Here is a 27,011-nt window from a genome sequence, read left to right on the forward strand (position 1 = left end):
TCTGTTTTCTTTTTCTAAGAAAGCTTTTAGAGTTGAAATCTATAGTAATGTTCACATTATAACTAAGTCTTATACCTTTCACTTCTGTCAAATGAGAGAAATTATGGCTGACATTCACCCCATTCAATTAAGGCATTCAGCATTCAACTCCTAGCCCTAACACTAACCTTCAGCTGGAAATGTGCTCTGTGCTGTGGGGGGATAGAGACATACAAGAAATAGAAATCCTGCTCTCAAGAGTCTTTAATTTTGTAAGTAAGAGAGACATGCAAAAATATATATAAAATAATAAAAAAATAAAATAAGTGCTATAGAATAAAGATAAGCAAAGCACACAGGAAAAAAATTGTTTTGAATTTAAGGAGATTTAGGAAAGACCTCATAAACAAAGCAGTGTTTGAGTTTAATTGTAGCTGAGCCTTTAAGAGAAGAGCAGTAATTTGTATCACACAGTAGTATGAGGATGATCTGCCCAGGGAATGATGAGCAGCATTGGCCTGATACACTGGAAACCTAAGGGACCTAGGGAGAGGGCCAAATCTAGAGAGAAAAAACAAGATCCAAGAGGAAGAACCTTGACTGCCATGCAGCAGAGTCTACTTAATCCTATTGTAAAGAGGGAACCACTAAAAGTGTTTGGAGTGAAGGGAATCATGACCTGTCTAGTGCTTTACTAGCAGAACTAATGACAGCATGAAAAGGGACAAAGCGAGTACTGTTGGAAGTACTGTTTGCATCACTGTGAAACTGTAATATGAGATTTCACAGATTACAAATATACGATTCCACCTTGCCTCACATCAGCTCATCAGGCAGTGACAAAAAGAGTAAAGGGAAGAGAAGTATACAACAGATACAACGGTAGAAAACAAAAGCTCTATGATTTGCCTACTGATTTGAGAGGGGTAGAGGGGGTGACATATTTAAGATACTCTAGGAAAGAATGTGAACCAAGAATTTCATACCCAGCAAAACTGATTTTCAAGTATAAAGGGCACAAGCTATATCACCAACACAAAAGAACTCAGGGAATATTGTTTCCATGGATCTTTCCTAGGGAACTTATTAGTGAACATACTTCCGACAACCAAAATACCTAGAAAGACTTGACACAAAGACTAGTGTAGCATTAACTATATAGTTACTCGTAGAACTAAGACTAAACCAAGGTTAGAAGGGAGGGAGTATAGTGCATACTGGCTGTATGCTCTCATGAGGTAAAGAAAGTACAACTACTAAAACTAATGGTGGGTGGAGGAGAATGGGACAAGCATATGCAAAAATCTCTTTATGTATTTTCAGTAATCATGTGGTGATGATATTAGTATTGTTATTCTGAGGTTGTTATATTTGTAATGTGGCATAAAGCAATTGAGCAATTATGAAATACTTTATGACCCCAGCTTTCTCAATATAGAAGAAAATAGATGAAGATGTAATATAGAGGTGGATAAATGAAGCCCTATTTTACTGAATTTTGATTAAATATATCTGCGTGAATTTGAGAAATTTTATTTGTGTATATATATATACATGTGTGTGTGTGTATATACACACACACAGACACAAACATATATACATACATGTATTTTTTTCTCATAATTTTGTCTATCAAAAGGGCCAAGAAACAGTCACCAATTCAGCAGCAATGAGCTTCTCTAGGATCAAGATTGTGATCTTGAAATACTATTTTTCCCAAAAACAAATTTGAGCTTCTTGGAGAAATGGCTAATGGCTGATTCCAGGTATGGGGCAGAACATGTACAAGATGAGGATCTGGTCATACTACATAGTAAGGAAATTATCAAAGACTACTATATCAAAAGGACCCAGGAGCCAACTTGGAGAGGCTCTTACTGGCCAAAGATGGGACAATTTGCACTTCTATAATGATAAAAACTGCACTGCAATGCACTGAGATTCACCATTTGTTTAAATCCATTAGTACATAAGGAGTTTTTTAGAAACTATCTAGGCACCATCAGAGGATAACTATCTTAAAAATCAGTAAATAACGGAAAAGCATCAAGCATTTACGGGGCCATTCCTATGTGAACTGCATACTGGGTAACCAGATAGTACTTAAGAGCAGTCTCTCTCTATAAAAGTATTCTACCTAGCAAACAAAATATAAAATTAGAGTATCTTCATTCTGCAACTCCCAATGAATTAACGGATCTAGGCATTGAGTGTCAATGGTTGTTAACACAGAGATTCAACTAGATATCATGTGCCTTCTGATGCAAGAATATAGACCCACCTATAGTGCTGACAAAGGAATTGAACCTGAGGCTGATCAAGCCTCTGGATCCAGCTGCTAATCTACAAGAAATACAGAGGATGGAGGAACATGCCGAAGTGCAGTGAGCATGCCAATCAGCAGGATCCAGACCGAGGAAACTCTGCAGGACAAATGGTCCAGGTTCTTCAGCAAATAATTATAAAGAAAAGCAAGCAATGGAGGGGGAACATGTAGATTTCAATTTAAAAATACACAAATTAAACAGTGTTTAGGATGGAGCACGTGGCATGACTTCCAGGGGATGGTGGGAAGGACTGTAAAAGTTCTATTTCTTGACCAGTGAAATTGTTACAAGGTCTTTACCTTATAAAATGTCATTAGGTTCTATGGTTATATTGTGATATTTTCTGAATCTGTTTTTTAGTTCACAAATAAAAATCTCAGGTAGTTTTAAATAACTAATGGTATTTAAATTAAACTTTCGAAGGGGACTGAAGTGCCTTTTTCAAAAACATACTTTAAAAATTTTGATAGGAAATATTAAAACAAAAATGTACTTATGGACTTTAAATTTTACTTAAATATGGGAGGTTCATTTACTAATTACAAAATGATTTTTCTTTCTATAACTCTTAAATGTTTACTTTCTAACAAAGTTAATTTTGATTTATAAAATTATCCATTCTAGTTGACAGCAAAAGTAATGCCACTTTTAGGAATTTAAGCTAAATTCCTTCTCATAGACATAATTTAAAGCTTTCCTACCATGATCAATGACCAGGGTATAAATTAGGTTCTTTCTCAATACTGGGAGTTACTGACGGAGAATAAGGAGTGATTTATTAGAAAGTTTTGAGTGGCCTGAGATAGTTAACATTTAGCCCTTCTTATTCTCCCTGTTCAAATGCCCAATTAAGAGTAGGAAAATGTTTCCCCAGTCCACAATAGATCTATGCTAAAGCTAGAGTCTCAGGGAAATGCATTTTACTATCAGCACCTAGACAAAAGAGAAACAGAGAGTAGTCAGTATCTCAAGATAAAACATAGAGGAAATGGCAAGAGAACTTAACGTATTTTTCACCCAGAACTCAAACAATTATGAAAACAGCCTAATGGCAGAATAAAGCACTAGCTAATTTGGCTCACCGAAGCTTTACTAAGAACCTATTTAAGGAGCCCTATCAGAGATGACAGAGAGACAAAAATGAGCAAGACCTCCCAAGTGCTCACAATGCAATAGGAGGATAAACAGGTAAAAGATAAAAGTAGGATGGACTAAGAACCTGTGTAAGTGTACAGCGAAAGCCCAGAACAGAGGTACCTCATCCATACTAGGGCAATAAGGGAAAGAATAAAAGAAGAGGAGGAAATAAGGGACAGACAACTAAAAATAAGAGAAAATGTCTTCTAAGCAAGCAAGCAGTATATGCACAAGCTTGCCAGTAAGACAGAACTTAGTGGTACTCAGGAAACTTCCTGCAATTCACTCTGGTGAGATCCAAGGAGGGACAGGCAACAGCAAAAGTCAGGCTGGAAAGGAGGGCTGAGACCAAGACTTAAATGGCTCATAGACCATGCTAGAAGTTACATTTTATCCCCAAGGTGCTGAAAAGCCAATCCTAACACAGAGACTGACATGATAAATTATATTTTAGAAAGACCACTGTGGTGGCAACATAATATAGAATTGCAGGTTGAAGCAGATGACAGATTGAAAGCAGGTGGGCCTTTCAGCTTTGAGTCACAGCCCAGGACCAAAATTTTAAGAGCAGTGGTCATGTATAGGGATATTAAGGATAGGATAAAAGAAGTATCAAGGAGATAAACAAGATTTAGTTCTGAAGGATGGTTGGGAGAGGGTTTAAGATTGAGTCTAAACTATCAGATTGTAAAGACATATTTTATCAAAAAATCTACAGGCTGAGGGGCTCTAAAGTGGATAATTTGACCCAAAGATAAATGATGTTATAATCACTACTTGGAAAGTTTGAAGCAAGAGGAGCATGGAATTTTTTTCAAAGCAAATAACTGGTTTGCCCTTTATAAAAATGTCTGAATTAACTAAGTTCATCATCATAATATGCAGAGCAAACCTACCTAGCTCAGCATCTCAAAACACAGAAATGTAGATTCAAAAGAAAATAAATTTCTGGGGCTTGGGAAAAGCCCTTTTAAGGATTTAAGTGTGAATCATTTAACTTCTGAGAGCAAGTATACAGGAAGACATCATAACCACAGCATAAAAGTCACATTTTCACAGATTCTCAAAATAGCAAAATATTATTCATTCACATCTCAGATTTTTTTCATTTTGGAATTAAAATAAGAAGCAGATTTTGAATTTTGAGAACCATATTTATGTTTTCTTTGACAATGCACAAAAGTTTATAAGAGATGGGCTGAGTCTAAATAACTCATCCTAATTAAAGTGGAACTTTAACCCAAGCACTAGAAATTATCCTTTTTATATTATTAAGTTCATTTAATTCTGTCTTTCCCTTCCTCACTCATGCCACCTTCCCCTAACCCCATAACAATATCTAACCCCTCCATCCAAAATCTACATAAACAAGCATAGTTCTCTTGGGAATTCAAAATTACAATTAAAAAACTCAAATACAGATTGCCTTAGCTCCAATCCTATGATTCTAATAATCGGTGAACACAGAGAAGACAAAATGTGAATGCAGTAACACAAGTATTTTAGGAGCTGGGTCTATTGTTAGCGTAGAAATGGAATTTTTATAATCTCTAAAAGGTACAATATACTTTGTCAAGACACTTAGAAGTAATCTGGCTATTTTAGCCATACCAATAAATCTGTTCACATTAAGTAATTATAAGGTAGGAAGTAAAAAGCAAGAAGGCATTAAAGAACATAAAATATTATGTATGCATCATGAACTTAATTTGGAATTCTTTGTGTTTCATAAAAAGTGGGAAGGTCAAAAGAAAAGGTGGAGGTGTAAGAACTGAAAGAAGTTCAAACTGGAGAAAGACATGAACTGCAATTATCTTCATATGCCCTATTTAGAAAAACATCTTGAAGCCACTTTCAGTGTTAAAAAAAGGTATTTGTTGACTACATTTTTTATCTCTCCATTAGTTATGCTTCAGAACTTATTCATTAAACACCTTAGCACTTTTGACACAGTAAAGAATTATGTACCTACCAAGAGACTGATTAGAGGCAAGGATCCAAAAGAATGAAACTGCACCTGTTTTTTGGATTCAGAGATTTTAATTAATTTTAAAATGACCTCCCTTCTCTACTTTTCAACTGGCAAAAGAATCAGTGTAAAAGAGAGCAAGGCCTGCTTATTTCTCCTATCAGACCAAATTAGGCAAATTCTCATTTTTCCAAGGTGTACTCAGATGTGAGCGATGCTGTTTCTGGCTGACCCTCATAAGGGAAAAAATCTTTAGACATGATGAAAAATGACACATCTCAATGCTAAAAGCCACAACGTACAATAAAGATAGAATAGTTATGAATTTCTGCACATCAAATAGCACAGCAACAACCATTATAAAGCAAAAACTACAGGGGATGCAAGAAGACGTAAATAAAACACATTAATACTACTACACTTTAACAGCCGTTCTCACTTCAAGGATAAATCAAAAAGACAAAAAAAATAAGTAAAGATATAGACGAGTCAATCAACTAAACAAGGTAGAAAACCTAAAGATATATATCAAACTTCACACCCTGATAATTTTTGCAACTTTTCACTAAGTTTATAATTACTTCAAAATTAAGCTACCAAAAAACCATAAAAGGAAGAAGAAAAAAAAGGAGTAGCGGGAAAGGAATGGCTGGTCGCCAAAATGTCACAAGTGATGCTGACAGGTTACTATTTTCCTCCTTCTTTCTTAGAGCATTGTTAAGGCATCTTGAGTGGTTAAAAAAAAAAAAAAAACACCTTTTTTTAATCGTAAAAGAAAGTATTTTTAATCTGGAAAAGTCGGAAAACACGCATCCCCCAAGGAAGCCACACAGGGAAGTCACAAAACAGAGCCTGTGTGAAAGTCTATAAGTCAAGATGCTGGCTCGGTCAGGGGAGGCCCCTCTAAGCAGGCTCCAGTCTCCTCAGGTGGAGCACAGGGGGCAGCGGGCAACCGGCTGCAGCTGCCTCGAGGGTGGACCCTGCGAAGCGCGTGAACCCAGGGCAGGTGCTCGGAGCACCTGGTGCACTGGTCCCCAGTGCAGGCGTCACGCTCCCTCTCCTGCAGAAGGTGACCGTGAGGCCACACTCCTGGGCCACCATCTCCTCGGGCTGCTCCTCCAATCAACGCGGACTGGCGGAAGGCTCAACACCAGGACGGAGTTCCCCTGTCTCCCCGTCTAACTCGTCATCGCCGATGCTAATCACAGACTCCTGAGGACAGCGTCTTTGTTGGGCTCCATGGCCTTAGCTGACCCTGCCACCCGCCTGCAGACTCCGCCAGCGATGCCTCCCCACCCACCCACGTCTGCCTTGGGAGATCACTTCCGGGTCAAACGTTTTTCTTTTTTTATTTAAAACAAAAACCTTCTGACTGCCATTTTTTTGGCTGAACTACTCTTTGTTAGAGGCCCATGGAAAAAAAGGAAAGAAAGGTTGCCGGAAGAGGTGTACATATAGTTTGACTTATTAAGCTAAGAGATGAAAAGTCTCTGAATCCCAAGATTTTTGAGGAGGATAAACAAAAAGCACACACTCAAGGAAATAAAATGTGACAGATATGTGATGAGATTTGTCCAATACCCAGGGGCCCTGTGTTCATTTTTACTGTGTCACTGGGCAAAACCAGCAACCATTTTATTTTAAAATGAAAAGAAAATGCATTTCATCTGTCTCACTGAGCAAATGATTCCAGCTTAGCAGACCCAGCCCAGAGCACGACCAGGGCTTTTTCCGTCCTTCTTTTCAGAAAAGAAGTTACCAAGGTGAAGCTGTAATGAAGAAAATGGGGCAAAGCAAATGACAATCAGTACACAGCTGAAGTAATTTATCACACGGGTACTCACTTTTTTGTAATGTATTTGATGTCTGTTCTCCCACCCACCATTGACACAAACATGCAGGAAAAGAAAATACACTTGTTTTGAGCTCATATTTTATCTTCTTTAAGCAAACAAGAATGATTATACTGTGTATATGCTTCATTTTACCACAAAGGATTGCTCTGGCAAAATGTACACTTTTTGTGAAGGATCATAAATACTCCTTTATATTCCAAGAAACAAAGCAGAATAAGCACTAAGCAGCAATAAACACACCCGTAGTGCTGACTATAAAAGACTGTACTAATTTTTCTTGCAAAAAATAAAAAAAAATTCCTAAAAGAAATTTAACTATAACTGTAATATCATGTCTAAACAGACAACAGTGTTCAGTCATTTTCAACCTGGAACCATTTTCTCTAACTCCTATAAATTTTACTGAACCTGTTTTCCTATGAAGTGTCGTTGCTTCTGAATTCTCAATTATGTCTTTCTCAGGTAATTGTGCTTTTTGAAATCCATTCTTCGTTTTTGTGCTGCACTTCGCTTTTGCACTTTCTAAAGTACATCAGTCAATCTTTTGCTTGTGAGATTAAGTGGCATTGAAGCTATGGTAGGTTGACCTCGGTAACTAAAAAATCCAATAGTTTAAAAATTGAGCTCATTTTTCATGAGACACAAGCCATGAAAAATGTGACCAAAATGGAGTTGACATCCTGCAATTCTAACTTATTTTACTTGAGGAAAAAAACAAGGGATGATTCTCCGCTGACCTCATTATTGCTTCCTTTTCTATCTACATGGGCTTCATGAGCCTGCTGCAGATATTTGAATAGAAAATGATCTAAAATAACATTTGGCGTTTTTTAACCAATATATATATTACACAGTCCCCAAACATGTAACTTTTTAAAAAATTTGTCTCTTATATGCACTCTCACTGTTTTTTGTTAGTATAACTATCTACTGGGTCTCTGAACTTTAGAATGAATTTATTATTAGCCAAATAATTTTTCTGGTTTGCGAATGGATAGTACCAGGTTTATAAACCTAAATTTACTTGCATTGTGATTACTCCAGTATAATGAGTCAAATTCATTTATCTCTTCATCACTTTCAGCTCATTACTTAGGTCCACTGTGATGAGACAGAAAGATTTAGAGTAAGATGATCTGTACTCAAGCCCTAACTCATGTACTTAACTAGTTAAGTCACTAAACTTCTCTAGACCTCACTTTGTTCATCTCTAATAGAAAATGTTGAACTAGACAGGTTGCCCCTCTGAGACTAACATTCTAGGTTACTAACCTGACAATAATTCCACAAGCCATTTTCACACTTACCTACATGAGGGTACAGCCACCTTAGGCTATGATCAGCTCTAGTCTAAAAAGTACTGTCCTACTATTGCCAAAGAAAGTTTAATCAAACCCTCATGCAGCCCGGTAAGCTGTGACCAATACTAATGTGCTTTGCTGAAATGGCATTACTAGTTTTCACTAAGATTCATCATCTCATTAGTGACCCAATTTCCAAAGTCACCAAGCAAAGGAAATTTCTCTTACGAAACCTGAGAAGCAAAATGTCTAAAACTGTTACGATTTTGCTGCTGCAATAGGAAAGTTCACAGTACCTAAAATAGCCACCACCTCATCATCCTGGATGACTTCCAAGGATCCTGATACCACAAAGCAGAGGGCATCCACACTTTCTCCAGCATGGTAAATGAGGTCCCCGGGAGCACAGTGAATAGTTTGGAACTCTACCGCCAAGGCGCGCAGACACCCATCGCTGGCCAATCGAAAAGCAGGATGTTCATTAAAAACCTTCCGGTTTAGATGAACACAGATATCAGCTCTCATGTCCTTGGGACAGATGGAGAGGACCTGAAGAAAGTGAGAGATAAATAAGTGAGAAGAAGAGAGAAAGGGGCTATTTCAGAAAAAGGCATCTAATAAATATTTAGTGACTGTGACAAAGTCTGCAACACACTGCACTAGATACTGGGAAGGCAAAGTTAAAAGACACAGCTCTGCTCTCAAGGGCCTAATAAATCTCGTGAGATGGGCTGATGAGCATACGGATTATTATAATACAGAACCAGGTAGTAAAGCTTTGAGAGGGATATGAGTCTCCCTGTAGAAAGAACACGTTCTTACAGTGGTCAGGAAAAGTCTCAGCAAAAACTTAATCTAATTTCATCAAAACGCCAACTGAAACAGGTCATTAACATTCATTTTAGTCTAGTCTCTGTTTTAGAACATTTTCATAATGAAATCAAAATTCAGCATAATGTACTTTACTCCACGTTGGAGGTGGATTCATATTAACCAGTTATAAAAAAACAGAATCAACAAAAGCACCATCGCAACTTGACACACTGGCATTCGCTGATAGAACTCCACTCTATGCGTTTTTCTCATTCTGGAATATTTTCATTTTGCAAATGAATTTATGTCCAGGGAACGAAAAGGGAATTCACCAGCCTTCTGTAGGGCGTGGGCAACTGGAAATGTCAATGCCGGCAAAGTGGGGACATCATTTTGCATGGCAGCCCTTGCCCATTCTGGTCTTTGACTCCTATAGACTGCTGAGGGCAAGAACAGAATTCAAGCTCAAGGCGCCCTTTAGGAGAGGGAACAAATAGCAGAAACATGCTTAGAGAGCTAAGGTTAGAGAGCTTTCATTGCCTGTAGCTTTCAGACAGGACAATTAAAGGCCCAGATTAAAATGGGCATTATCACCACATTTAATCAGAGCATCATCAAGCAAGATGTGATGACAGAAGTCAGTGCCATCCACTTTAAAGATGCATGTGCAAACTCACTTAGAATCCTCTCTCACCCCCTTGGTACACTATTCCTTATGATCAGAAATGTTTTTCTTTGATAGACTTTCAATCCCTCAAGCTGACGTTGAAGTTGATTTTTCCCCATTAAGTTATACTGAATAATGTTTTAATATAAAACAGTTTTCTTTCCTGTACTAATTGCATTTTAATCTTTAAAAAATTACCTAAGGCTTGAAACATCCTCTGAGTATTCCTTTTACTTGGGGCTCACTATCAATGGAAAGTTCTTTGCTTCTTTGTGTAGAAGATGAGTCCCTTATAAATGCAAAGACCATTAATTAAATTATGATTTCAGTATCCCTTCCCTTAACCTTTCCTAATACTTTCTATGTTATTTCACATCACTTAGGCATCTCTGTGGGTTTTTTTCATACTTCTTTGAACTCCTATAGGCAGCTCACCTATGTTTCTGAAAAATTTCATCTTTAAGGCAACGAATGCCTGACAGAGCTTTAGATGCAACTGGCCCTTTCTTTCAATATCAGTTGTTTTCCATAATAATGTAATGTTTTCTTTAACATATGAACCTTTAGTGACTTCTGACAACTTTAGTCATTCAGTAGGCATTTATTAGGACATACCACTACATTGAACCCCTGGAACTAGAAGGATAAATAAGACATTGTCTTTGCCTTAGAGGAGCTAACCATGAAGCACGGGGAGGTAGGCGGGTAAAGAGATTATAATTATAATAATATAATTATTATATACAATGAGAATACAATTATAATACAATGAGAAAAGTGCTATGACAGGGCATGGCCAGGTTGACATGGGAGCACGTGCTGCCTAGAGATCGTTACTTATGACTTAGAGGTAGCATAAAAGATCAGGCTCAAGAGGAGACAGGTCCGCATGCAAATATATTACTTACTACCCTTGTTGCCTAAGGTATACAACAAAATCTATCACTTACTACCTCTGTAATCTAAGTTATCTAATCTCTCTAATGTCATCTGTGAAATGGGATGATAGTGCTTATTTCATAGGCTCAATACAGGAATTAAGTGAAAGGGCTTGAGTTTATCCCAGTTTAGCCTTGCACACAGCAAGGGCTAAAGAAATGTTAGTTTTTATTATCCTTATTGACCATGAATATTCCTAAAAAGTTTATTGTTGCTTTAGCTCTCCTCAAAAACAATTTGCATTTTTTCATTTTCCACCCCTGTCTGAATTCTGTGTCTTGGTTGTTTGATGAGATTCCTAGCAAAATTAAGAAAATATTTCAGCATGAACCTGAAGATATTTCAAGCACTAGCTAACTTTAATATTTCTCTCAGGTTTAAAATGAAATTAGTACTAGAAAAGCAAAGCAGTAAGAATAATTTTAAAATACATACACACATGCATAAACATTACACTGAATAACTTAATGGGAAAATGGATCATTCCATTTCTATTCCATTTACTTTAAAGGATTTTCCTTGTTTTAGATTCATTTTGTAACAGTCATTTTATGTCCTTTTTATTATTTATTTCAGGATTCATGCTGCAAATGAAATCTTCCAATGTTAGCAATATTCTCAATTTAGTGGCATACCAAAAGAGGATTTTTATTACATTTTAAGTGCATCTCTCCTTTTTTGTTTCACTTTACTTATGACACTGGTTCATTTATTATTTTGATTGATGGTATATACTAAAGTCTAGATGTCATAAAATGACAAGTTAAAACTAAGTATTAAAATAGTGCAAAGTCACATCCAGTGGCAAGCTCTTTCCCCACCCCTAGATAGAGCACATAACTTACATGGTGTTTCTGTCATCAAAATATGACTATAGTGTTATTTTTTCTGTAAATGAAGGTACTAATAAGTGTTTTAAGCCAGGAAAAATTTAGTTTTAAGTGCTAAAATAAAATTCTCATTCAAGATGATTCTATCACCTTGTCTGTTAGTCCCAATTTCAATGTACTCTGCCTTGAATGTCATATCCAATCTCTTGCTGATGGGTTCCCTTATGGGTATCTCATAGTTAGAAATAAATGAAATTACATTTCAGCAGAAAATATTCATATTAAAAGTGACTTTTATTTGTCTCCAGAGTTGATTATTTATTCCCTCTTCATGTCAGGATAGTTATAAATTAGATTCTTAATAAGATAATAATTAAGTTTTCTCTTTGAAAGGGCTATGGCTGCATAGAAGGAATCATTTTTAGAATTCTTCAAACCAACCCTGAAAAAATGGAAAAGAATGCCATGGTCTGAAAAAGAAAACTTTTTGAAATTATTTATGACACCAGTTCCATTAAACCCAAGATCAAGAGCTATCTTAACAGATATCCCTCAGGCTCCAAAGATCTAACCTCAACACTGAGAGTAGAGAATTCTTAGTAAAACACAAATATGATCATGTTACCTTGCATTCTTAAAATATCTGATGGTTTGATTCCCCACCAGGTAAAGCTGAAGTCCTAACCAAGCACACAAGGCTCTTTATGATGGGAATTCCTCCAGCCGCATCCCTTCCTATCTGCCTCCAACCCTGCCTTCCAGTCACACGATGTTGCTCACCTCTCTAAACTTGCCATACTCTCTCGTTGCTCTTTGCCTTTGCACACACTCTACCTTTTGACTGGCATTTCCCATCATCCTCTTCTCTGCCTAGGCACCTGATTCATCCATCAAAGCAGGGACCATTCCTCTCTCTATCATAAATACAATTTATACACATCTCTATCATAGAATTTGGTAATATATAGAGGGGGAAAATAAGATTAAGAGGTGTTGTGATCTGTATTTTTTTTTAAATAATAGCACACAAAAGTAACATTAAATTATCACAGAATTGAAAAGACTAGCCTAGAGATTTCAAATTTTTATTTTCATCAGTAAAATAATTCTTTAGTTTTTTAATGAAATCTTATCTTATGCCCAATATATAAAGCAGATACAAGCAGAATTATGCTGAGTGGAGCTCTGATGGGAAAGCATACCCCAGGCAGGGCTCCACAGGGGCACACTCAGTCATTCATTTAACTTATAGCTATTGAGGGCTGGTCGTGTGCTAGTTACATGCTGCTACTATGTAGGCCTCCAGATCCAAGAGCAAAACTTTCACAGTGCTTGCCTGCTGGAACTTCTAGTCAGGAATAGCTTCAAAAATCACCATTCCTAGTCCAATGCCCCTGTTACAAATAAGGCAAATGTTTAGCATAAAGGTTATGTGATTTGCTTGAAGCCTCTCAATAAATTACTAGCAAAATCCAAAACTCTTTGATTTCAGCTCTTTAAGCCATGCCCCTCAATGAAGCTCAACCAAGAATAAAATACACCATCCGGCAATTTCTGATGTTTTCTAGTTCTTTGTGTACTACAAGAATATAAATGCTAATATCTGAAAATCACTTAAGGTCCAATCAATGAAAATATAGTTAATTTATTAGGAAATCACTAATGTTCCCCCACCACCAAAGAACAGCCTAAATTTCTTTGCAAGTTTGTTTCCATTTCTAAACACCTAGTTTCAGTTCCAATAAATGTATTGCATATTTTAGAGCTTTGGTGAAAGACATAAGGATTCATTGACAAATTATTTATTCCACTACTATTTGCCAAAAGAAAGTTGTCTTATTTGGAATATAAGGTTTAGTGTATAGATGGAAAGGACCTGAGCTAGATATTAACATACAGTGACCATTTGATAAATGTCACTCTCTTTAAGTCCCTTCTCCCATCATTTTCATCCATTATTGTATTAATAATGTCACAAAAGCTTAGAAGAACAGTGAGCCTAAATATTTTAATTAGAAACCAAAGAGTTAAATCAAGATCCTCTAAGAAAATGGTTGACTAGAGCAAGTGAAAGAAGAAGGTTTTAGTCTCTCTCTTATTTGTCCTTTAAATATACTTAAAAATATATTTTGATAATCACTACATAAAATATAGGAAACAAAAAAACATTAAGAAGAAAATAAAATTTCTCCATTATTTACACATATTTATAAATGTATATACCATTTTCTTAAAACTTGAATCTCAAAGTTTTATTTCCTGCTATAATTGCTGAATGTCATATTATAATCATTTCTCATGTCATGAAATACTGATTTAAAAACATACTTTGAATCATTGTGCAATATTACATCATATAATTGTAACACGAATAATTTAACTACTGCATTAGAATTGGATATTGAGATTTTTAGTTTTCCCTTTCTTAAATTCAGTTATAACAAATACCCTGTACCTATACCAGATTGTCTAAGGACAGAGTTTTTAGAAGTAAAATTAGTGGGTAAAATACAGAAACACTTTTAAGTCTCTTGCCGAATTGCTTTCCAAAAAGGTGTACCAAATTACACTCTAACCAGTAGTGTATGAGAGTATCTTACATGTTTTCAAGAATCTTCCCTGAAATATTCCATTTGCATTCGAAAGAGAAAAGGCCATTTCACTTGAAACAACAGTAGCATTGTACAGTGCAATGACACAGAAGGCTGCAGAGCTTTCGTCTTAGTGGAGGTAGGCTCCCACCACTACTCTCTAGCTCAGTGACCACAGACTGATCACTTTTAATCAAACTATAAGAAATTTCTAGTGGAAAATGGGAGTGATGGGGATAATTCTACTTTAAGTGCCTGAAGGTAGTGAACTAAACAAGGCTCCCTCTTGAGGTCACTTACAGCTCTAAAATAAATTTATTTTATTGATTATCTATACAATCCTCTATAATAGTAATATAGCACCAGCTATTTTTAATAATAATTGATAAGTGAAGGTGATCCCCCTGTTTTCTTAGGACAAAGGAATAAATGCATTAATGACATTTTGATAGCCATTGAAGCTACCACTGACATTCTTCAAAATCCCTACCTCCTTTGATGCAATTAAGTTATGCACTGCTAATTAATCTCTTTTTACCAATCCAACTGAATTGGTATTAAGTTAGTGAAAATCACTGGAAAGAGTCAGGCAAGTGACATTTACCAGTAAAACATTTTTACAATCCTTCCTGGGAATGAGGAGCTCAAAGACTGCCAACACAGGAAATAGAGTTCTCTATAGGAATTCAGTTCTTATTCATGTTGTGGGAAGAAAAGCTCACCTTCTTCTTTTTTTTTTTTTAAATATAGCCAGGCAGCCATGCGGACCAAGGGAGAGCAGCTGTCTGGATGTTAGTCTGCCAATTTCTGGATGTATCAAAACCTCCAAGGAATTAACTCAGGAACAATGTAATGAAATAAAACCAAAGCAAATTATCTGCCATTATTTAAAAGTAAAAGGTCATACTTCACACCAGAAGACTTCTATAACCAGTGAGAGATGATAGGTTAAAATTCATGCATTTCATTTTAGAGATAAATTTCCTGCAAACAAATTTCATATAAAAAAGTGAGATTTAAGTTTTTTCTTTAAAAAATTTAGAGAGTCAACTCTACCAAGTTTTTCATAGTCTTGATTTTGCAGTAAAGTGAGTGGTGAAAAGAAACAAATAGCAATTTTCACCATTTTTTAATTTGTTAAAGCTGCTGATATTTTGTGTCACCAACTTTCTAAAGTTCTGATTTAGAGTTTCTGCTGTTTTCTATTCTTAATCTCATGCCTGAACTTTTTTTATGTGCATATATTTGACTCTTTAAGAATACTTTTCCATGTTAAAATATTTTCTAAAATTAGAAATATATTTTTAAATATATTCAATTAATTACCCATAAGAGTGGAAACAATGTTGGAAACAATCTGGTCATGATCAAAAGATAAAAAATTACTCAAAATAAAGTCTCCTATGACAGATGATGTTCCCAGCCCTGTTGAAAGGATGAGTTCGTCTCATATACTGTGGGTGGAAGTGAATTGGTACTGCCATTACCTGGCTATATTGACAAAAGTTGACCATATAGATATACATACCCTAAGACCCAGCAATTTCACTTCCAGGTATATGCCCAACAGAAATGTCTATGCATATGCACCAAACCACATGAACAAGAGTGTTTGTCCCAGCACTATTCATAATAGCTCCAAACTGAAAATTACCCAAAGATCCATAAACATTAGAATAGGTAAATACATTGTGGCATACTCACACCATGGACAGCTATTCAGCAACAAGAATAAAAGAAGAAACAACTATACATAACATAGATGAATCTAAACAACACAATGTTAGTTGAAAAAGAGCCTGACACAAAAGAGTGTACTCTGCATAATTCCATTTATATAAAGTTAAACAGCCTGAAAAATCAATACATGATTCTGGAAGTCAAGATATGAGTTACTGTGGAGGGGCAAAGCTGGTTAATGCCTGGAGAGAACACAGGAGGGCTTCTAGGGTACTGGTAATGCGGTTGTTGGGCTCTGGCTACACACAAGTGTTGTGAAAATTTATCAAGCTGTTCATTTATAACATAACTTTCCCACTTTTCAGTATTACATTTATTTCGTTTTTAAAAGTTCACTTTAAAAACCACACACACACAAATGGTAACTATGTACAGAGATGGATATAATTACCTTGACTGCAGTAATCATTTTACTATATATATGTAATCAAATCACCTTGTTGTACAGCTTAAATATATACAATTTTTATTAAAACAAAAAAAAGTTACTTTTATACAGATAGATATTATCTAAAGAAAATGAATGAAACAGAAATTGGAGCTGCCAAATCAATAATGATGATTATTTCTAGAATGATTGTGATTATGAAAGCTTATGTCTCAACCTACTATTCTTCCAATAGAGAAAGCAAACTAAAATTCTAAAGATATGCATCAGCTGTCTTTCAAATTATTTATGCAATTTAATATATCTACGCACACACAGGTATATATACAGTCACGCACCGCATAACAACGTTTCCGTCAACCATGGACCGCATATTCTGTGGTGGTCCGCTAAGAATAGAATAGGTTCCATAGTATAGCCAAGGTGTGTGGTAGGCTATACCATCTAGGTTTGTGTGAGTACACTCTGTGATGTTTGCATATCACAGAAATAGCCTAACGGCACATTTCTCAGAACATATCTCTGTTGCTAAAAGACATATATATATATATATATATATACACATACCAACTGTAGAAAGTAAAGGTAGTCAAAAGAAGTCACAAAGTAGTAAATGAAGCCAAAGATATGTAGGTTGATTATATTTATTTAGATTGCATCTAATTCCAAAATGATTTATTGTATAAAAGAGTATATATATTCTAATATATTTATATGTGTATATATACATATACATATATATGTATGTGTGTGTATACAGATAGATAAAAAAATCAGGTATATATAAAATAACAGCTAGAAAGTTAAGTTGTCTTGAAAAGACTGGGAAATTACAAAGTGGGAGAAAAATTAAATGAGATAAAATGAAGTAACATTTGAACAATTGAGATCACATTGAAACTTTTTTTTTCACAACTCTAACACTCATATATAGATTACAGATATGGTTCAGTTACATATCAGTGTGTATATGTATAAGATGATGATGTACCATAAAATTGCAAACCTTTCAAAGAGCACCAAGCTCTTCCACTCACTCTCCCAATATGCTGATAGTTATCAGACTAGGCACCAACCAATATGTTCTTATTTAGTGAAACCTGTTATTACTTATAGTGGAAATAGGACAGCAATATAAGACTGAGCTTTCTGGTAAATTAAACTCTTTACTATTAGTAAAGTGCCTCAGGAATTTAGCTATCTGAGATCAACGGAATAGACAAAATGGTATGCAGTCATGTGTCACTTAACAACCAGGATACATTCTGAAAGGTGCATCGTTAGGCAATGTTGTCATTGTGTGAACATCATGGAGTGTACTTACACAAGCCTAGATGGTACAGCCTACTACACACCCAGGTTATATGGTACTAACATTATGGGACCACCACTATGTGTGTGTTTAGTAATTGACTGAAACATTGCTATGCAGCACATGACTGCAGTTATTTGAATATTAAAATGCACAACTATGCTTCCTAGAATTTTCTATGGCAGTAATTCATGCATAAGTAAAATATAAGAAACAACATATAGACCATAATAAATATAATAAAATATAACATATATAATAAATATAATTTCAAAAGTTAAGAAAATGAAAAGATAAGACTTACATTGAAAGAAAATATTTGTAATACATATATCCTATGAAAGAATCATATCCAAGATATATAAAAAATTCCTACAACTCAATAGAAATAAAGGCAGACAACCTAATTTAAAAAAAAGAAAAAAGCACAAGACTTGGACAATTTACAAAAGAGATTATCTAAATGGCCAATATGATTTAAAAAGGTGCTCAAAACCATTAAGTATGAGGAAATGCAAATTAAAACCACAATTAGATACTACTACACACACACCACAGTGGCTAAATGTAAAAGGCTGACAGTATACCAAGTCTTGGAGAGTATGGGGAGCAACTGGAACTCTCACGTATTCTAGTGGGAATGTCAAATAATACAACCACTTTTCAAACTTTTTCACAACTTCTAATTAAACTAACCTCCTACCAATACTATGACCCATCTATTCCATTCCTATGCATATACACTAGAGAAGTGTGTGCATATGTTCATAAAAAGACATGTACAAGAATTTTATACCATCTTCATTCATAATAGCCAAAAATTAGAACCGACCTTAATGTCTATCAGCCATAGAATGAACAGATAAGTTTTGCTATATCCATACAATTGAATACTACATATATACTGCATGATTCCAATTACATGAAGTTCAGCATCAAAATGGTGGTTATGGGAAACAAACCAAATGCCCATCAACTGATGAATGGATAAACAAAATGTGGTAAATTCATACAAAAGAATATTATTCAGTTATAAAAGGAAGTGAAGTACCGGTACATGCTACAATGTGGATGAACCTTGAAAACATGCAAGAAGCCAGTCACAAAAGACCACATATTATGTTATTCCACTTATATGAAATGTCCAAAATTAGAAAATCTATAGAGACAGAAAGTAGATTAGTCATTGCCAAGGGCGTGAGGGTGGGGTTAATAGAAAGTAACTGCTAACGGGGATGAAGTTTCTTTTTGGAGTGATGAAAATGTTCTGTATAGCGGTGATGGTTGCAGAACCTTGTGAATATTCTAAAAACCACTGAATTGTACATTTTTAAGTGGTGAGTTTTATTATACGTGAATTATATCACAATTTAAAAAATAGTCGCTACTTCAGAGGGGAGTCAGTAATTGCCTGGACAAAGCATGTGGGGAGGCTTCTGGGATGATTTTTTTTACCTTGATCTGGGTAGCAGTTACATGGTCTACACACATATAAAAATGCATTGATCCGTATGCCTATGATTTGTATACGTTATATGTGTATGTATGTATGTGTGTGTGTGTGTGTGTATACCCTTCTATGATAAAATATTATATAAAAAGTCTTTACTATCAACATTCTCCAAACATTAAAAATATTGACATTAGGCAAATTTGGTCAAAATTAAGTTGCACGATCTATGGAATAGACCATCACAGGAGACATGACTATCTAATTCCATTCAATAATTTTATAGTACTTGTAGAGAGTGTCTATTATATGTGGAACATATATAGGAGGTGGCGTTAAAAAATAGTTCCAAACAGTTTCTGTACACAGGTTGCTAGCCTGTTTCACCAGGAAAACAAAAAAAACAATCAGTTACAGGGAAAGCTTAGAGTGTTGCAACAGGAAGCCAGCACTAGAAAGCAATAAGCAGGAGCTCAGAGGAGGGTCTGGGTAAAGAATGTTCAGGGAAAAGGAAGCTGCTCTACAAAGGCCAAAGCAGAGGGAGAACTTGGCAATTGTACAAGTAATCAACTTTATGATTGGATTTTTACTTTTTTTTTTCATATGGTGGAAGCGAATTTCTGTCACTAAATTTAGTGGCTACTATCTTGATTAAGTTTGTATCAATGCTGTTGAGAAGACCTGAAGACAGAACAGTGAACACTGTAGTTATTTAATTGTTTAAGAATATGTATGCTGTCATGGTGACTAAAACATTATAATGCTTTTAGGACCTAAGCAAACTCTTCTCGTTTGTATGAGCCCATTTAGTAGCACAGGGGAAATATTTTTTTTAAGTTTAAGAAATGCTTTTAAAACTCAGTAGTATTCTACAATATCTTAGAAACCAAATTATCATCTTTTTGATATAGTATATTATGTTGACATTATTAAAAGGGACTTTGGGGAAATAAGCCCAACATGAATTTTGGTTTATGTATTATTTACATTGATATTTGTCATCAATGTCTTCATAGCTGAGAAACTAGACATGTCAGTAACACTATCAGAAATCAAATTTGTCACAATTTTTATCATCCAGAAAATAGTCATGAATGCAGGGTAATTAAAAATGTCCATGAATAGAATATAAGGGGATCCAAGATGGCGCCGTGAGTAGTCCTCTTTGTCTCTCCCCCTTCGAGTCTACAATTATTTGGACACATCGCTTAACAAAGGATATCCAGACAGCATCTCAGGACGTCTGAGATACCCACGTGACTATACATCAGAAGGCGGACGGACTTTTCTCCAGGAGGATGTGGAAATAGGTGAAAACTCTCCGACCCCGACGGAACAGCCTAGTACCCGCAAGCGGCTTTCTTCCAACGGACGCCCCCAGAAGATCAATACACATCTAGGGCAGGAGCGAGCACACAACAGAGGAGTGACGATGGAAACAGGGGATCAGAACCCTACCTAAACCCCCCGTAATTACTCCTAAACGCAGAGGGAAACTTTGGAGTTGCACACCTGGGCCCGCGGGGAGAGTCTCTCCCCGCCATTGGCGGGGAGATCCTGCCTGGTGTTCACGGCGCCCAGAGGGTCCCAGAGAGAGTCGCTGAGGGTACGGAGGTCTCCCAGCTGCCACTGCCGGCATGGTGGGGCTAGGGATTGCCGGAGATCCGAGTGGACTGGGGCTGGGTGAAGCTCCAAAGACCAACTCCACACCCCGGAGGGGAAGCTTCGGAGTTCCGCCCGGGCAGCAGACAAAACTCTCTGTCTGCCATTAGCGGAGGGGCCACGCCCAGCATTCATGGCTCCGGGAAAATCCCGGAGAGAATCCCAGAGGGCGGGGCGACCCCCAGCTGCCATTGCCCGCCCTGTGGGACTAGGGACTGCCGGAGATCTCGGAGAGGACTGGGGCTGGGGGAAGTTCCAAAGGCTGGCTCTGCGCCCCGGAGGGGAAGCTCCAGAGTTCTGCCCGGGCAGCAGACAGAACTCTCTGTCTGCCTTTAGCGGAGGGGCCATGCCCAGCATCCACAATACCGGGAGGGTCCCGGAGAGGAGAATATTAGGCAGGGTAGCAGCTGACCAGCTACCACTGAAATCAGGATCTCCGGCTATCCCCCCAAGTCAGGGCAAAGGGCTCCCCGAGTTCCTGGGGAACAGGACTGGGGCTGGGGGGAGTTCCAGCAACCCAGCTCCGTAGCCTAGGGGGAAACCCTACAGGCTCACAGCAGCCTCAGGGAAAGCCTCTGCACGACACCAGTAGAAAGCACCCAGCCGGCAGCCACAAGGCTGGAAGACCCCAGGACAAAAGCAGCATAACTAGGTGAACTAACCACAGACTGTAGAAGATGCCAATAGCTCTCCTGCGACCCATAGTGGACAAGTGAGATTTTGTGGGTGCCGACAGCAATGGAGCGACAAATATAAGTGATCCCACCCCCGGCTGCTGGAAAAACCCATAACACCATTGCAGACCCCAAGGAGGGAGCACGTCTAGGTGGGCTGCAACAGTAGGCACCAGCAGCCTGAAGCCCCCCTGTGACAGCCCCCACGGCAGAGGAGGGAATCCAAAGGACCACTGGGACTACAAGGAGGGGCCCAGGCCCAGTTAGCAACTGCGGACAGGGTTCCTGGTTGGTGCAGTATAAACAGCTGCTCCCCCACCGCAGCAGCTGAAACAAGTGAAAGGACAACTAAACTCTATCTCCATGCGGAGGCACAAATCAACAACATCAAGCAATATGAAAAAATACATTAAATCTCCAGAACAGAAAGAAAATAACAAATACACAGAAAACAAGCCTAAAGAAAATGAGATATATAACCTAAATGATGATGACTTCAAAACAGCCATCATAAAATACTCAATGAGTTAAGAGAGAACTCTGACCGACAACTCAACGAGTGCAGGAGCTATGTCACAAAAGAGTTTGATACGATAAAGAAGAACCAAACAGAAATATTGGAAATGAAGAACACAATAGAGGAGATTAAGAAAAATCTAGATGCTCTGAACAGTAGAGCCGATAATATGGAGGAAAGAATTAGCAATTTGGAAGATGGCAATATAGAATTGTTGCAGGCAGAGGAGGAGAGAGAAGCAAGACTAAAAAGAAATGAAGAAACTCTCCGAGAATTATCAGACACAATTAGGAGATGCAACGTAAGGATTATAGGTATACCAGAGGGAGAAGAGAAGGAGAAAGGGGCAGAAAGCCTATTCAAAGAAATAATGGCTGAGAACTTCCCAAATCTGGTGAGAGAGATGGATCTTCAGGTGACAGAAGCCAATAGATCTCCAAACTTTATCAATGCAAGAAGACCAACTCCACGGCATATAGTAGTGAAGCTAGCAAAAGTCAACGACAAGGAGAAAATACTAAGGACAGCCAGGCAAAAGAAACTAACCTACAAAGGAACCCCCATCAGGCTATCAGCAGATTTCTCAGCAGAAACTTTACAGGCTAGAAGAGAGTGGAATGATATATTCAAAAATCTGAAGGACAAAAATCTACAGCCGAGAATTCTCTACCGAGCAAAAATATCCTTCAAGTACGATGGAGAAATAAAAACTTTCCCAGATAAACAAAAATTAAGGTAGTTCATTGCCACAAAACCTCCTCTTCAGGAAATCCTCAGGAAAACCCTCATTCCTGAAAAATCCAAAAAAGGTAAGGGACTACAAAACCAAAAGCAGAGGAGATAAGTAGTAGGACAACAACAGAGAGTAGCAGCTCTTCATCAGAACAGATTAAACCATGGGACGAAAAACAAAGGAAATTGAAGAAAACCGGAAAACAAGACACAAAATGGTAGTGGTAGGCCCCCACATCTCAATAATCACTCTAAATGTAAATGGATTGAACTCCCCAATCAAAAGACACAGAGTGGCAGGATGGATCAAAGAACAAGATCCAACAATATGCTGCCTCCAGGAAACACACCTCAGCCCCAAAGACAAACACAGACTCAGAGTGAAGGGATGGAGAACAATACTCCAAGCTAATAATGAACAAAAGAAAGCAGGTGTCGCTATACTAATATCAGACAAGGTAGCTTTCAAAGCAAAACAGATAAAGAAAGACGAAGAGGGACAGTATATAATGATAAAAGGGACTCTCCACCAAGAAGACATAACACTTATAAATATATACGCACCCAACACAGGAGCACCAAAATTTGTAAAGCAACTCTTAATAGAACTAAAAGAAGACATCAACAACAATACAATAATAGTAGGGGACCTCAACACACCATTAACACCAATGGACAGAACATCCAGACAGAAAATCAACAAGGAAATAATAGAATTAAATGAAAAATTAGACCAGATGGACTTAATAGATATATATAGAACACTTCATCCAAAAACAGCAGGTTACACATTCTTCTCAAGTGCACATGGAACATTCTCAAGGATTGACCATATTTTGGGAACCAAAGCAAACATCAATAAATACAAGAGAGTTGAAATAATATCAAGCATCTTTTCTGATCATAATGCTATTAAACTAGAAATCAACTACAAGAAAAAAGCAGAGAAAGGTGCAAAAATGTGGAGACTAAACAACATGCTTCTGAACAAACAATGGATCATTGAAGAAATTAAAGAAGAAATCAAATTTTATCTGGAGACAAATGAAAATGAGAACATGACATACCAAATCATTTGGGATGCAGCAAAAGCAGTACTAAGAGGGAAATTCATCGCAATACAGGCTCACCTCACTAAACAAGAAAAAGCTCACATAAGCAACCTCAAACGACACCTAACAGAACTAGAAAAAGAAGAACAAACAAAGCCCAGAGTCAGTAGAAGGAGGGAAATAATAAAAATAAGAGCAGAAATAAACGATATTGAAACAAAAAAGACAATAGAAAGGATCAATGAAACAAAGAGTTGGTTCTTCGAAAGAATTAACAAAATTGACAAACCCCTAGCCAGACTCACCAAGAAAAGAAGAGAGAAATCGCAAATTAATAAAAATAGGAATGATAGAGGAGAAATCACAACAGATACCAATGAAATACAAGAGATCATAAGAGAATACTATGAAAAACTATATGCCAACAAATTGAACAACCTGGAAGAAATGGACAAATTCCTAGACTCATACAATCTCCCCAAACTGAATCAGGAAGAAATGGAGAATCTGAATAGGCCAATCACAAGTAAGGAAATAGAAACGGTAATCAAAAACCTCCCCAAAAATAAGAGTCCAGGACCAGACGGCTTCTCTGGAGAATTCTACCAAACATTCAAAGAAGACTTAATACCTATTCTCCTCAAACTGTTCCAGAAAATTGAGAAAGATGGAGTACTCCCTAACACACTCTATGAAGCCAACATCACTCTGATCCCCAAACCTGACAAGGTCAACACAAAGAAGGAGAACTACAGACCGATATCACTGATGAACATAGATGCAAAAATGCTCAACAAAATTTTGGCAAACCCAATACAGCAATACATCAAAAAGATTATACACCATGATCAAGTGGGATTTATACCAGGGACACAGGGATGGTTCAACAACCGCAAGTCAATCAATGTGATACACTACATCAACAAAATGAAAAACAAAAACCACATGATCATCTCAATAGATGCAGAGAAAGCATTCGACAAGATCCAACACCCATTTATGATAAAAACCCTCAATAAAATGGGTATAGAAGGAAAGTACCTCAACATAATAAAGGCCATATATGACAAACCCACAGCCAACATCATATTCAATGGACAAAAACTGAAAGCCATCCCTCTGAGGACAGGAACAAGACAAGGGTGCCCACTTTCACCACTCCTATTCAACATAGTACTGGAGGTGCTGGCCAGAGCAATTCGGCAGGAAAAAGAAATAAAAGGAATCCAAATAGGTAACGAAGAAGTAAAACTCTCGCTGTTTGCAGACGACATGATCTTATATATAGAAAACCCCAAAGAATCCATAGAAAAACTATTAGAAATAATCAACAACTACAGCAAAGTAGCAGGGTATAAAATTAACGTGCATAAATCAGTAGCATTTCTATACACTAACAATGAACTAACAGAAAAAGAACTCAAGAACTCAATCCCATTCACAATCGCAACGAAAAGAATAAAATACCTTGGGATAAACTTAACCAAGGAAATGAAGGATCTATACAATGAAAACTACAAGACTTTCTTGAAAGAAATTGACGATGACATAAAGAGATGGAAAGACATTCCATGCACATGGATTGGAAGAATAAACATAGTTAAAATGTCCATACTACCTAAAGCAATCTACAGATTCAATGCTATCCCAATCAGAATCCCAAGAACATTCTTCACAGAAATTGAACAAACAATCCTAAAATTCATATGGGGCAGCAAAAGACCACGAATTGCTAAAGCAATCCTGAGCAAGAAAAACAAAGCCGGCGGAATCACAAACCCCAATTTCAAAACATACTACAAAGCTACAGTGATCAAAACAGCATGGTACTGGTACAAAAACAGGTCCACAGATCAATGGAACAGAATTGAAAGCCCAGAGATAAAACCACACATCTATGGACAGCTAATCTTCGACAAAGGAGCAGAGGGCCTACAATGGAGAAAAGAAAGTCTCTTCAACAAATGGTGCTGGGAAAACTGGACAGCCACATGCAAAAGATTGAAAATTGACCATTCTTTTTCACCACACACCAAAATAAACTCAAAATGGATCAAAGACCTAAAGATTAGGCCTGAGACAATAAGTCTTTTGGAAGAGAATATAGGCAGTACACTCTTTGACATCAGTTTCAAAAGAATCTTTTCGGACACTATAACTCCTCAGTTGAGGGAAACAATAGAAAGATGGGACTTCATCAGACTAAAGAGCTTCTTCAAGGCAAGGGAAAACAGGATTGAAACAAAAAAACAGCTCACTAATTGGGAAAAAATATTTACAAGCCACTTATCCGACAAAGGGTTAATCTCCATAATATACAAAGAACTCACACTGCTTAACAACAAAAAAACAAACAACCCGATCAAAAAATGGGCAGAGGACATGAACAGACATTTCTCAAAAGAAGATACGAATATGGCCAATAGACACATGAAAAGATGTTCATCATCGCTAATCATCAGGGAAATGCAAATCAAAACTACACTAAGATATCACCTTACACCCGCTAGATTGGCAAAAACATCCAAAACCAAGAGCGACAAAAGTTGGAGAGGTTGTGGAGAAAAAGGAACCCTCATACACTGTTGGTGGGCATGCAAACTGGTACAGCCACTATGGAAAACAGTATGGAGATTTCTCAAAAAGTTAAAAATAGAAATACCCTATGACCCAGCCATCCCATTACTGGGTATCTATCCTAAGAACCTGAAATCAGAAATCTCAAGAGTCCGTTGCACCCCTATGTTCATCGCAGCATTACTTACAATAGCCAAGACGTGGAACCAGCCTACATGCCTAGAAACTGATGATTGGATAAAGAAGATGTGGTATATATACACAATGGAATACTACTCAGCCATAAAAAAAGACAAAATTGGCCCATTCACAACAACGTGGATGGACCTCGAGGGTATTATGTTAAGCGAAATAAGCCAGTCAGAGAAAGACGAACTCTATATGACTCCACTCATAGGTGGAAGTTAGTATATTGATAAGGAGATCAGATCGGTGGTTACCAGGGAAAAGGGGGGGTTGGGGGGAGGGCACAAAGGGGGAAGTGGTGTACCCACAACA

At 37.1% G+C, this 27,011-nt stretch overlaps 1 protein-coding gene across 1 annotated transcript in view; it reads right to left on the bottom strand.

The window, feature by feature from the left end:
* The window catches only part of KCNH5 (potassium voltage-gated channel subfamily H member 5), a 305,105-nt gene that overhangs the window by 72,143 nt on the left and 205,951 nt on the right, over window positions 1–27,011 (bottom strand). Inside the window, exon 9 of the mRNA XM_046647837.1 lies at window positions 8,866–9,118. Within this exon, the coding sequence (XP_046503793.1) occupies window positions 8,866–9,118 (253 nt within the window). The remainder of the gene's footprint in view (window positions 1–8,865; window positions 9,119–27,011) is intronic.

The sequence above is a fragment of the Equus quagga genome, chromosome 20, assembly GCF_021613505.1.
Source record: "Equus quagga isolate Etosha38 chromosome 20, UCLA_HA_Equagga_1.0, whole genome shotgun sequence".
In the NCBI taxonomy this organism is placed as follows: domain Eukaryota; kingdom Metazoa; phylum Chordata; class Mammalia; order Perissodactyla; family Equidae; genus Equus; species Equus quagga.